At 40.7% G+C, this 11,236-nt stretch overlaps 1 protein-coding gene across 1 annotated transcript in view; it reads left to right on the top strand.

Moving 5' to 3' along the window:
- Positions 1-3,889: 3,889 nt before the first annotated feature.
- The window catches only part of SLC9A7 (solute carrier family 9, subfamily A (NHE7, cation proton antiporter 7), member 7), a gene marked incomplete at its 5' end in the record, with an annotated part of 39,453 nt that continues 32,106 nt past the window's right edge, over positions 3,890-11,236 (top strand). The window contains 6 exons of the mRNA XM_009866089.1: positions 3,890-4,089; positions 5,431-5,508; positions 6,226-6,302; positions 7,183-7,295; positions 8,660-8,765; positions 9,058-9,199. Coding sequence (XP_009864391.1) covers positions 3,890-4,089; positions 5,431-5,508; positions 6,226-6,302; positions 7,183-7,295; positions 8,660-8,765; positions 9,058-9,199 — 716 coding nt within the window. The remainder of the gene's footprint in view (positions 4,090-5,430; positions 5,509-6,225; positions 6,303-7,182; positions 7,296-8,659; positions 8,766-9,057; positions 9,200-11,236) is intronic.

Below are 11,236 nucleotides of genomic sequence, written 5' to 3'. Positions count from 1 at the left end.
TAAGGATTTTTTGGTGATAGTCTTGCAGTAAAAGTCAGTGCTGGATTAGTGACCCTAAAGGTTTCTTTTCTGAAGAGGTAAAATGTTCTTAAGCAGCCAGATAAACATTTGCTCTGTTGATCCAGGTTCTCCATAAACTCTTTGTCAGTGAGACATTGCGGTGCAGAGTTAACACAGAGTCTGTGTACTAATTCTTCTGTGCCCAATCCTAGTCTCCAGCATCCATTCCTCCCCTTCCTTCCAAATCAGCAGCAGAGCTATACTGCATTCATGCTTGTCTTAACTGCCTGGAGTAAGTGTGGAGTATCCTACTAGATTTGTCCATTGAGCGTTTCCAGGTCTCTCTTTTCTGGTTTTGTTCTGCAGCTTCACCTGTGATGTTCCAGAAATGATTGAAATCAAGTATCTAGAGAGAATTTATAGGAGATGCCCTGGCCTTGTCTATAACACGGAGTATCAGGCAGCTTAGAAAGGCATTCTTTCTGAAACTGTGCATCAAGCTGTTCAGTCTGCCTGAAAAGTGCTTGGTTTTTTATTTTTTTGGGGGGACCTTGGGAGCTGACGATATATAAGCTTTGTTAATGTTGCTTTATCAGGTGAAATGGAAAGTAGAAATCATCCAACAAGTCCAATAACTTTTTAGCGTGTAAGAGACTTGTTGTTCATTAGAGAAATGAAAATACATCCATGTGGTTTTCTATAAAGACTTTAAACGTTTTTTTGGAAGAGCATTAATGACTTCAGGATTTCTGCAGCTCCTATCTCTGTCAAACATGTCCAGCTGATGCATTTCACCTTAATGTTCACAACCTGTCATTTTGAGACTGTATGATAAATATAGCAGCATGTCTGTACCTTTGTAAGCTCAGGGAACTTTCTCTTCTAACTCATCTCTTGATCTATGAGGTGCCTAGTATTTTTTGCTAGTGAAGCTGGCCATGGAATTTGTGTGGCCTCCTTGGACCCCTTCTGTTTTAACGACTGAGCCATGGGTAGCTTTAGCCACTTGGCTGCTTCTGCTGGCCTCTTGCCCTGACACTGGCCACAGCTCTCCGCTGTATCCTGCTGCAGGGCGGCAGCCTGGCAGCAGAGTTCCGATGTTCCTGAACTGTGTGGTGCTCCCTGCAAAGGTTGTCTGTCCAGTTTGGTAGTATTCCATCAGTAAAAGGTGTATGAAAACAGAGTGTTTTCCTGTAGCTGTGTTAGCTGGGCCTTGGGACACTGGGGATTAAAGGATGTTTCACTACAAACACTATGTACCATTCATGGATAGAATTGGTGTATCCTCAAAACTTGTTTTAAAATAACTAGTGTGTTTTATTGGGGGGGGGAGATGCATGAATGCATTATATCTAGTTGCACAATGTAATTGTGACTTACTCTCCAGTGCCTCTTACTAATGCAATAGTAATGAGGGTTTCCCGTCTACTTTTGCAATGAAGTCCTTAAAGATAGTCTCTGAGCCTAAGAAGCTATTACAGTTATCGGTGTCCCCCTCTCTATTCTCAGCTTAGTAGCAGCACAGATCTGGCTTTGTGCCACTACTGTGTATAAGCTCATCTGTACAGTTTTCATTCTGGCTTCTGATTTACTACAGGGTTGCTGGCTGATGCTGGTTAAATCAGTTTTTTAACACCAACAATCCTCCTGATGTATTGTGTGAGCTTAGCTCTTCCCAGGTGTGAGGGTGGGGGTGAGAGCGGCAGAAAGCTGTGCCTGTTTGCCTGGCTGGATTGGTGAACAAGCCTGTAGCCATAACTGGTAGCACAAGTGGCTTGGAAGTGACTGGCCTTAACCTGTCACTTTGTGCAGAGCTGCCTTTCTGTCACATCCATCACGTATAGGAGTAAAATGCTCCGGGGTCATTAGAAGTGTGCTTATATAAACCTCCATATTTAAACTGTCAGCATTTGAAATTTCAGTAAGTAGGTTTATCTTGCTGAGGGGGTTTCTTCCCCTGTGTTCTCCTGGAATATGTGCTTCTTTTTCCTACATAAAATACATCTTAATCTTCCAGTTACTTTTTAATGATCTTGCTGCTGCTGTGTTCCCTTGATCATAGAGGAAGAGGGACAGAGGTGAGCTGCCCACTAGTGTTATAGCTACTACCTGCTGTATCTTATCTTGCATTAAAACTGTTTTTCCACTCTGAACTTCAAGGGAATGATGTGTGTTCTTTGGGTTGGCTTTTTTGGGAGGGGTAGAGTTTGATTATTCTTTACATTATGCCATGAAAATAAGTGTGGAAGTGTTTTGTGATGTGTGCGAAGAGTTTGGCTTTATTTTTCTCTGTTATACCTCACTTATTCTCTGGTTATTACTTGTCAACTTCATTTACCATCTGTGGAAACAGATCTGTGGATCCAGAGCGAGAGTCACAGGGAGCAAAACCAGCATTGACTGCTGACTTGTCAGCAAAAGGATCACAGAATCACAGAATGTCAGAGGTTGGAAGGGACCTCAAAAGATCATCTAGTCCAACCCCCCTGCCAGAGCAGGGTCACCCAGAGTGGGTCACACAGGAAGGCGTCCAGGCGGGTTTTGAATGTCTCCAGAGCAGGAGACTCTACAACCTCCCTGGGCAGCCTATGCCAGGGCTCTGTCACCCTCACAGGGAAAAAGTTTTTCCTAATGTTTATGTGGAACCTCCTATGTTCCAGCTCGTACCCATTGCCCCTTGTCCTGTCACTGGACATCACTGAAAAGAGCCTGGCTCCGTCCTCCTGACACTCCCCCTTGTCGCATTTATAAACACTTATGAGGTCACCCCTCGGCCTCCTCTTCTCCAAGCTAAAGAGACCCAGCTCCTTCAGCCTTTCCTCATAAGGGACATGTTCCACTCCCTTAAACATCCATCAAACATTCATCTTCACCTTGCAGTTGTCTGGAACAAGGATTAAATCCCAGATCATCCTAAGGCGACAGGGCACCCTTTAGTAAGTGTGTATCAATTGTTTTGCTTACCAGACCAAAATCACTTGGACTGTTCTTATACGTTCTTTCTGCAGAAAGAGAGTCTTGTTCCATTCTTACTACATGGTGTAAGTTACAACCTTGTGCTTTTCCAGTGTCCTGGCATGGGCCTTCCATTAGGTTGCTAATTATTTTTTGTCATTGTGTTTGATGTGTCCCGTAGTGATGGTGTTTTCTGGCTGATTTTTTTCTAGGCTAGCTGCATAATTCTTGTATTCCTGAATCTCAGCTCTCTTATGATTGCTCATTTTTTTTACCTTACTTTGTTTTTGTGAAACATGGAAAATGCTTGCAAAAGACAGGTAGCTGGCTTCTTCATGCACGTCATCTGAATTTTAGTTGCAAAGTTTGCAAAGTGTGTAGGACATTGTGCAATAAGCATTGTTTTCTTACTTAAAACTGCCAGGCAAAAAAACCCCAACCTCAAACTGCATCCTTACTGCAGCCCTAAAATACTATGGCAAACATCACCGTTTCAGCTTGGTTACGGCCACGTGTTTTAAGCAGCCCTTATTTGCTGTCAGTGGTGTGTCTGCTCTGTTCTGTCCTCAGGCAGGTAAAATCTGTGCAATGTGTCCTTGTGTTTAGCCCCTTGTGCCGCTCAGGGTTTACATGTTAGAGGTGTGAATGAGAATGAGGAAGACAAAACACAACATGAGTATTTTGTTAGTTGTTTCAGGCAGATACCAGGCTTTTATAAATTCATTGATAGTTCTGGTGTGCTCAGGGGCTCTCTTCCTCTGCAGGAGCCTGATAGTAACAATTCACTGCAAAATGTTTACGATGCACTTACGCTTTGCAAGACTCATGCATTACACTCTGGATGTTATTTGAAACTAGAAGGTTAGAGACAGGAGTAGCAAACCAGCCTTATGGAATTTTTTTTCTTTTTTTTTTTTTTTAAACTGTCTTCCAGGACTCATAGTTGGGGTGATCTTGAGATACGGGACTCCCTCGACCAGCGGCCGGGACAAGCCGTTCAGCTGCTCGCAGGAGGACAGGCCTTTTACCACCCTGCTGGTCAACGTCAGCGGGAAGTTCTTTGAGTACACGCTAAAAGGGGAGATAAGCCCTGGGAAGATCCACAACGTGGAGCAAAATGACATGTTGAGAAAGGTGACGGTCAACCATTCCTTGTGCTTGACTGAGTGTTTCTCCTTTATGCTTCCCCTCCCTCCCCTGCCCCCAGTCCCATCTGAATGTTAGGTAGTATCAAGTGTCTGTATTTCTGATAGTGGCAGCACTTCAATGTTTAATTCAAAAGCACCTTCTGTATTCTATTCCTGCCACTGGAGCTGTGCTCTGTGGCGCTCGTGTAGTGCTTTCCCAAAGCCCTCACTTGCTCTGTGAAGACTCCGTGTACATTTCTAATGTCTGTAGAATTCCCAAAGATCAGCTGAACAAAAAAAGCCTGATTCTGACTTTGTGTAATACAATAAAAGGAAGATGATAATTCCTTAGTGAAAAAAAAAGCATTTGTTTCTTAGTGTTTTATGGTTTGGTTTTGGTTTGTTTCTTTTTCTTTCTTCCCCTGCCCCCCCCCGCCCCGCCTCGGGTTTTTTAATGCATTTATTGTTAAGAAATAGTTACTGCTTACATCGCTATAATCCATCAAATGACAGTCTGGGATTGGAACTGTAATTCGTCTATAAACTGTTATTCAGATCTGCTGTTTGGCTTCTTAGTCTATTCAATGTCAGGAATTAACCAACTTTTTTGTGCATCAAAGCTAGACTTTGAAGGATAGGATTGAGACTTTAGGGCTTGTAACCTAAAAATACTTCTTTCTGCTGACTCTGAAGAGAGCTTAGGTGTCTGTTTATACATACCCACCTGCCATGGATATCTATAGTTAGCTGAATTAAATCCTGTTCTGGAGTGCACCCTTGTCTTCTAACCTGTGCTTAAACAGGCAGTGAAGAGAATGTAGGTAATGTCACGTGTGTGTGTCGGCTGTATGGATTTTCATGTTGTTTGTGTTCCCTTACTGTGGTATAGTCTTTCACAGATATCTGGGGCTTCTGCTGCAATACATGGAAGTGATGTATGATACCAGTTCCTGAAAACCAGTTTTGTATCTGACTTGACTGACTTACAATAACTGTGTGGTGGCTAGACTTGCAAAAACTGAGAGCTAAAAGAGCACTTCACCTGCAGGTGTATGCATATCCTGTGCCGCAGTAAGAGAGATCGTCAGTGTAATTTCCATTAGAATTTTTTAATTTAAAAAGGAGGACTGTGTTTGGGACTGCTGCAGGATTATCATTGGTGGTGTATGTAATGCCTGTTTTTTCTAGATGCAGTTTACCAAGAAGAGCTGCAGCTTTTTGCTGCAGTATTTTGGAGGGTCAGCTTAGCTATTTCAGCAACCAAAACCAGTAGTTGTCAGAAGATGAAAGAGGGAAAAGACCTATCAATTTGTGTGTCTGTTTCTAATTGAAGTTTTCTATTTTTTAGGTAACATTTGACCCAGAAGTTTTTTTCAACATTCTGTTGCCTCCTATTATTTTTCATGCTGGTTATAGCCTGAAAAAAGTAAGTATAATGATTTCTGAGGACAATAGCCCTTTTAAAATGTGAGACTGCTGATTTGTTCCGGAGTGCAGTCACCATTTCAAGCTGCTTTTTTCTTTTTTTTTTTTAATAGCAGTAAGAAAAACATCTCGTTTGCTCCATAAATGGTTAGGTCATATTGTTTTAAGAGAAGATACATGTGCTTTTTACTATAAACATATTAAACTCTCTTTTATCTTGCTGTTTTGTTTTCCCTTCAACTTTGCTAGAGGTTAATATTGGTTTCATTTAAAGTAAAAGATGCTCTGCTATTTTGGTCCGTCTCAAATAGCCGAAATGCAGTAAATTTATCTTGAGAAGTGGACCCAAACCAGAACCCCGGTGGGGGATGTGCCAGACCTTGAATAGCAGAAGGGTCCAGGTTCTGCTCTTACTTGAAGATATCATCAGTTCACGCTAGTTTTTGGTTTTGCAGCTAACTCTTACATATATCATGAAAATGTTTGCGTGGAAAGCTTCCTGTCAGCAAGCTGCATGTAGGATTTAATACATGGTTCATGTTTGGTTTATTCCATTTATTGAAGTTGGACAGAATTTACACTGCAGTAATTGATGCATTTCTCTGAAATGGAGGAGTGCTTCTGTGTATTAATGCAAGTGTGGTAGTGTGCTGTATGTTCTTGAACAGATGATACAACTTGTTTTAAATAAGTGTACAAACATTTTTTTCCTGTGCAGAGACACTTTTTCAGGAATTTGGGATCCATTTTGGCCTACGCCTTTCTAGGAACAGCAGTCTCTTGTTTCATTATTGGGTAAGTGAACTTTGTGATATCAGTACCTTTCTATACTAGTGTTTAAGTTGATAAAGTGTATGTTGAGCTTTCCTCAATTTGGTAATTTGTTTGGTTTGAGGATTTTATGTATCCTCCAGACAAAATGCACTTGTCACTTGACAAGTTCAAAGTACTAAAGAATGGCATTGAGCTTGATGTAATGATCCAGTCCAAACCAAAGCCTTGTTAGACTCCTACTGGAATTGACTTTACCTTGAATTGTGGACGCTACTCATTGTAGAATTGTAGCTATCAAACTTTTAGAGACGTCCCTGTCAGTGCCCACATGCGTGCACCCTCTTTCTCTCTCTGCACCTGAGTTTAAAAATAGTTTAGTTTAAAAGCTGGCCACATTGGTTTCCTTGCATACAGTCTCTTAGGCTGCTAATATTCCTGTGTGTGGATATTCTGAAATACAGACATCTGAATTGCATGGGTCGCCTTGGTTTGTGTCGCAAAGAATTTCAGTAGAGAAATACTTCAGAGGCTCTTCTTAGCTCAGAGCTTTTGGGCCTGTGTGTGGTGCTGCAAGAAGCGATTCTGAGGGGAATTTTGAGCAGGGAAATGTTCCCTTTGTCGGAAAAAAGGAAACAGCCTGTAGATCCAGTGTACTGGTTGTGCAAACAGATTTCATGCTTTGCTTACTGGTTTAAACGATATCTCCTGGGTGATGTATCGTTTGACTCAGTTCATATGGAGAAGAGGAAAATTAATTTTGAGAGCTTAAAGTGTGACAGTGTCCCACAGAGCTATGGCGGAACGAAGCCTGCCTGAAACACTGCTGCTTGTGCTTTTCCTTTGCCTGTCTGAAATACACCAACTTGTTTGACTTGGACTGTTTTATCCTCTTTCTCTTCAGGAATCTCATGTATGGCGTTGTGAAACTGATGAAGTTGGTGGGTCAGCTCTCTGATAAATTCTATTACACAGACTGCCTCCTCTTTGGAGCAATAATATCTGCCACTGATCCAGGTATCTTGCTGGAAATTTTTTAAGAGCCTTCTGAAATAATGCTCTTGCTAGGGTTTTTGGCTGCATAGCACAAAGATAGTAACAGCACTTTATTTTCAGTTATATTATGCTAGTATTTTCGATCCTTTTCTCCAAAATGAAAGCAATTCTCTGTTGGTTTGGTGCTGAGCTAGTATGATGTCATGGTGTGTTTAGGGGGGAAAAAAAGGAAGTAACTTCCCTATTCAAATGTGGGTGTTTTTTTCTTTTTTCTTATTTTTCTTTTTTCCTTTATTTACTTTTGTTTTCTTTTTCCTTCCCTTTTTTTCTTTTTTTTTTTTTTCCCCTCCATTAAGTTTTTTTAGTGGGCACAAAGTTTAAGAATTACGTTCTCTGGATAGCAAGAGTTCCTTTGTTAGCTACATTGCTTGGAACACTGGATAATTTAAGAGCAGTATTTGAGGCTTTTGGGCATTTTAGGTGTGGGGAAATTTTTTTTTTCTCATTCAAATGAGCCTCATTTTTTACAAGTTTAAACAGAAGACTGCTCTTTTGGCAAAGTAATTCGAGTTTTTGCCAAAATAATCTAATGATCCTGCAGGCTCCCCTAGGTGTCTCTACTTGACAGGTGAGTGTCAGGGGCTGGGACAGGGAGTAGTGAAGTATGAAGCTTGACATTTAAAAAAGCTTATGTGAGGGGCTCAGTGGTGATTTATGCAAAAATAGGAAGTAGCTCCTGTGACTGAGCTGAGCTCTGAACAGCTGGTTGTTGCATGTAATTTAGGCAAAAAGTCACCCAGTGATTTTTGACGCTCATAGATGGGAACATCTTTAAGATCGTGGTCTTTCATCTCTGGCTGAAGTTTCTTGAAAGGATGTTTATGTTTATAAATATGTAGCAGTCTTGCCCTTTTCAAATTCTGTGCAAATGCACACTCTTGTGGCATGGTGCGTGCTTTGGGGAACACTTGAGGATTATTAGCACTATTTTACAGTGGCTGAAATAATAAAGCTATGTCAACAGTGCTTATAGCCTTTAAAAGTAGCAAGAGCTACACTGTACTTCTACGGAACATGTTCTACAAAAATAGCAGGGCTTTGGTAGAATTGCTTTGTCTGCCCCATCCCCCTTGATCGTGGGGGCTTTTCTAAAAATACTGTGCAGGTGGGAGGACAGCAGACCCCCCTCCTGATGGAGTTACCCTAAAACTGATGGTGGGATTGCTTACCTAGATAAACATATAACTTGTTTCACAGGTTAATTTTGATCCTGTGCTTCAATTCTTGCGTTTTGTTGCTTCAGACAAACTGGAAATTCTGCTCTGTCAGCTCACGCAGTTGTTCCTGAAGTTGGCCAGTATGGTTTCTCTCTTTTCTTTCTGTAGTTACCGTGCTAGCAATATTTAATGAGCTGCATGCTGATGTTGATCTCTATGCCCTTCTGTTTGGGGAGAGTGTGTTGAATGACGCTGTTGCCATCGTATTATCTTCGTAAGTAACTACCTAAACTTCTACGCTGAAATTACGTAATTGCTTTTGGTATTTGTCTAAAATAAATGTGGAGTTTTCTTTTGGCTTTTTTTTTTTCCCTGAGAAATGTTGTGTTAAATGGATTGTCTTTAAACATTGTAAACACGTGCCAAGATCCCTCATGTATACCTACACCAGAATGGTTAAATTTGCCTTTAGTATGGGATTGTATCTTCCATTGCTCAAGTGTGCTGTTAGAGTAAAAATTTTCTGATACCACTTCTAACTTCTCCTTGTGGTACTCTCTTTCTAGATCTATAGTTGCCTACCAGCCAACAGGTGAAAATACCCATGCTTTTGATGCAGCAGCATTTTTCAAGTCTGTTGGTGTTTTCCTGGGAATATTCAGTGGTTCCTTCATGATGGGAGCAGTGACGGGGGTTGTAACAGCTCTGATATCCTTTTTCATGTTCAGCTTTTTCTGAGTGGATGCCACATTCAGGTATTCGCAGGGCTCTCCTGTTTCCAATTACAGAAAAATTGACGCTAGCTTGTTTTAATCAGACTGTGAAGGTGTTATCAGTAGTCATGTGACAGTTGTCTATAGAAAGGCATTAGGGGTAACCATAGAACTGAACTTTTTCCAATATAGTGGCCACACTAGGACTTTTAGTGATGTTGCTGCATGCTGGAAGCCAAGGGGAGGCCCTAAATGGACATGTCCTAATGTTCAGTTTCTTTTTATGAAATTAAAAAAAATAGTTTTTATTATTAGTCTTGGACTCATATGGTAACTGGTGTTTTGATTCTGACTTCAGCACAATCGTTAATAGCTATTGCTGACATCAGGGGGTTGAATCCTAAATTTAAACTGTCATCCATCTTGGATAAATTTGTATCTCTACCAGAGTTAACATCATAACATGATGAGCTTTGCATGATCTGTCCTGGTGTCGTGAAGCTTACTGCTGCTGTTTGACTAGAGCTCTGAGGTGCTAAGTGAGTGATCTTACGTGGATTTTGGTTTAGGCTCAGGCAGTAGGCCTTAAGCCTGACCTGTTCCAGAAATCATATTGCTCTTCAGGAAAAAATCTGGCTAATGTAACCGTATTTGTACGTATCTCAGATTGCCTTGATCTACCTAAGCTTCAGAGCACTGACTTAAAAGGGGTAAAATGTGATATTTTATACAGTAATCATCAAGCTGTGACTCTTTATCCTGAGAGTTAATATCTCAACAGTGTATCTCAACCCTGTGCAGATTTATCTGATATGTCTGCAGAATGGAAACCCTCAGGTATAAGGGGGAAGCTGTGCTGGAGATTCTTCAGTGTTTGGTCCTTGAGCTCCACTGATCTGCAATCGATGTGACCCAAAACAGTGATTCTTCATCTGGCTTTTAGGCCACCAGCCATCCATAGCTCTGGCTGCTCAAGTGCTGTTGCTGTGGGTTTTGGCTTGCTGGTTGGCTGCTAATTACAGCTGAAATGCATTCAGATCCATTTCATAAAATCATGCTTTTGAAGCAGCAGTTACTTCTTACTCTTTCTAATGTTTGTGCTCAGGAGGGTGACAGGAGTCTGGGTATGGGAAGGCTGTTCAGAAGACAGCTTCCGTGGTGGGGTTTTTGTGTGTTTTATTTTTTCAGTTTGTTTTTTTTTCTTTAAAGAAAATAACAGAACAAGAAGTTCTTAAGTTGGTGTTCAGTTATACAACTTTATTTTCTTTTGGAAAAATACTTAATGTCATGCAGTACTGTAGAAGCAAACTGTAAATCTGCATTTTACTCTTCATGGCTGATTAGAACCCATAACTTAAGTAAGGAATGAAGTTAAACTGTTGTTATTGCCATAGCTGTGAAGTAGCTTTAGCTGTACCTCTCTGTAATTTGAAAAGAGTTGGTTATTTTTATAACAGCTGAGGTATTGTACCACTTTATATTTTCTTTCTAAATTGCAGAATCTTCCTGGTTGAAATGAATTGAAGCAGAAAACCGTGTATAAGGAATATTAAAAGGAACTTAAGGAAATAGAAATAATAATTTAATTTGAATCAGCCTTCAGTTTGGTCAATTATGAAATAATAAAACAGGGGTTTTCCTTACCTTTCTCTCACATTTGTCTTCCTCCAAAATAAGCACAAGTTTTCCTTTCAGATTTATTGAAATGTCTTTGTATGGTTAATTATAATAATAGCAAGGTGAATATAGAATTTGTTTCACAAAGCTGCCAGAAAAGACTGGAAATGAGGAATTGGTTCTGACAAAGGTCCTTGCCTGACCTCAGAGGAACAAGGTTTAACCTGGTCCTCCCCTGTGGGATGACTGTGGCCATCCAATTTCCCAAACACTCGTGAATGGCTTTTGAGCCAAACACTGAGATAAAACTTGTGGTGAAATTATCTGAGCATTCTGTGGGAAGATGGATTCTAATTGTTGCTACAGTGGATGTTGGCCGCTTCAGAAGCGTGATCTTAAAAAGTAAGTCTGTTTC

The sequence above is a fragment of the Apaloderma vittatum genome, unplaced genomic scaffold (genome assembly GCF_000703405.1).
Source record: "Apaloderma vittatum isolate BGI_N311 unplaced genomic scaffold, ASM70340v1 scaffold383, whole genome shotgun sequence".
NCBI classification, from domain to species: domain Eukaryota; kingdom Metazoa; phylum Chordata; class Aves; order Trogoniformes; family Trogonidae; genus Apaloderma; species Apaloderma vittatum.
This window is presented reverse-complemented; position numbering and strand designations above follow the sequence as displayed.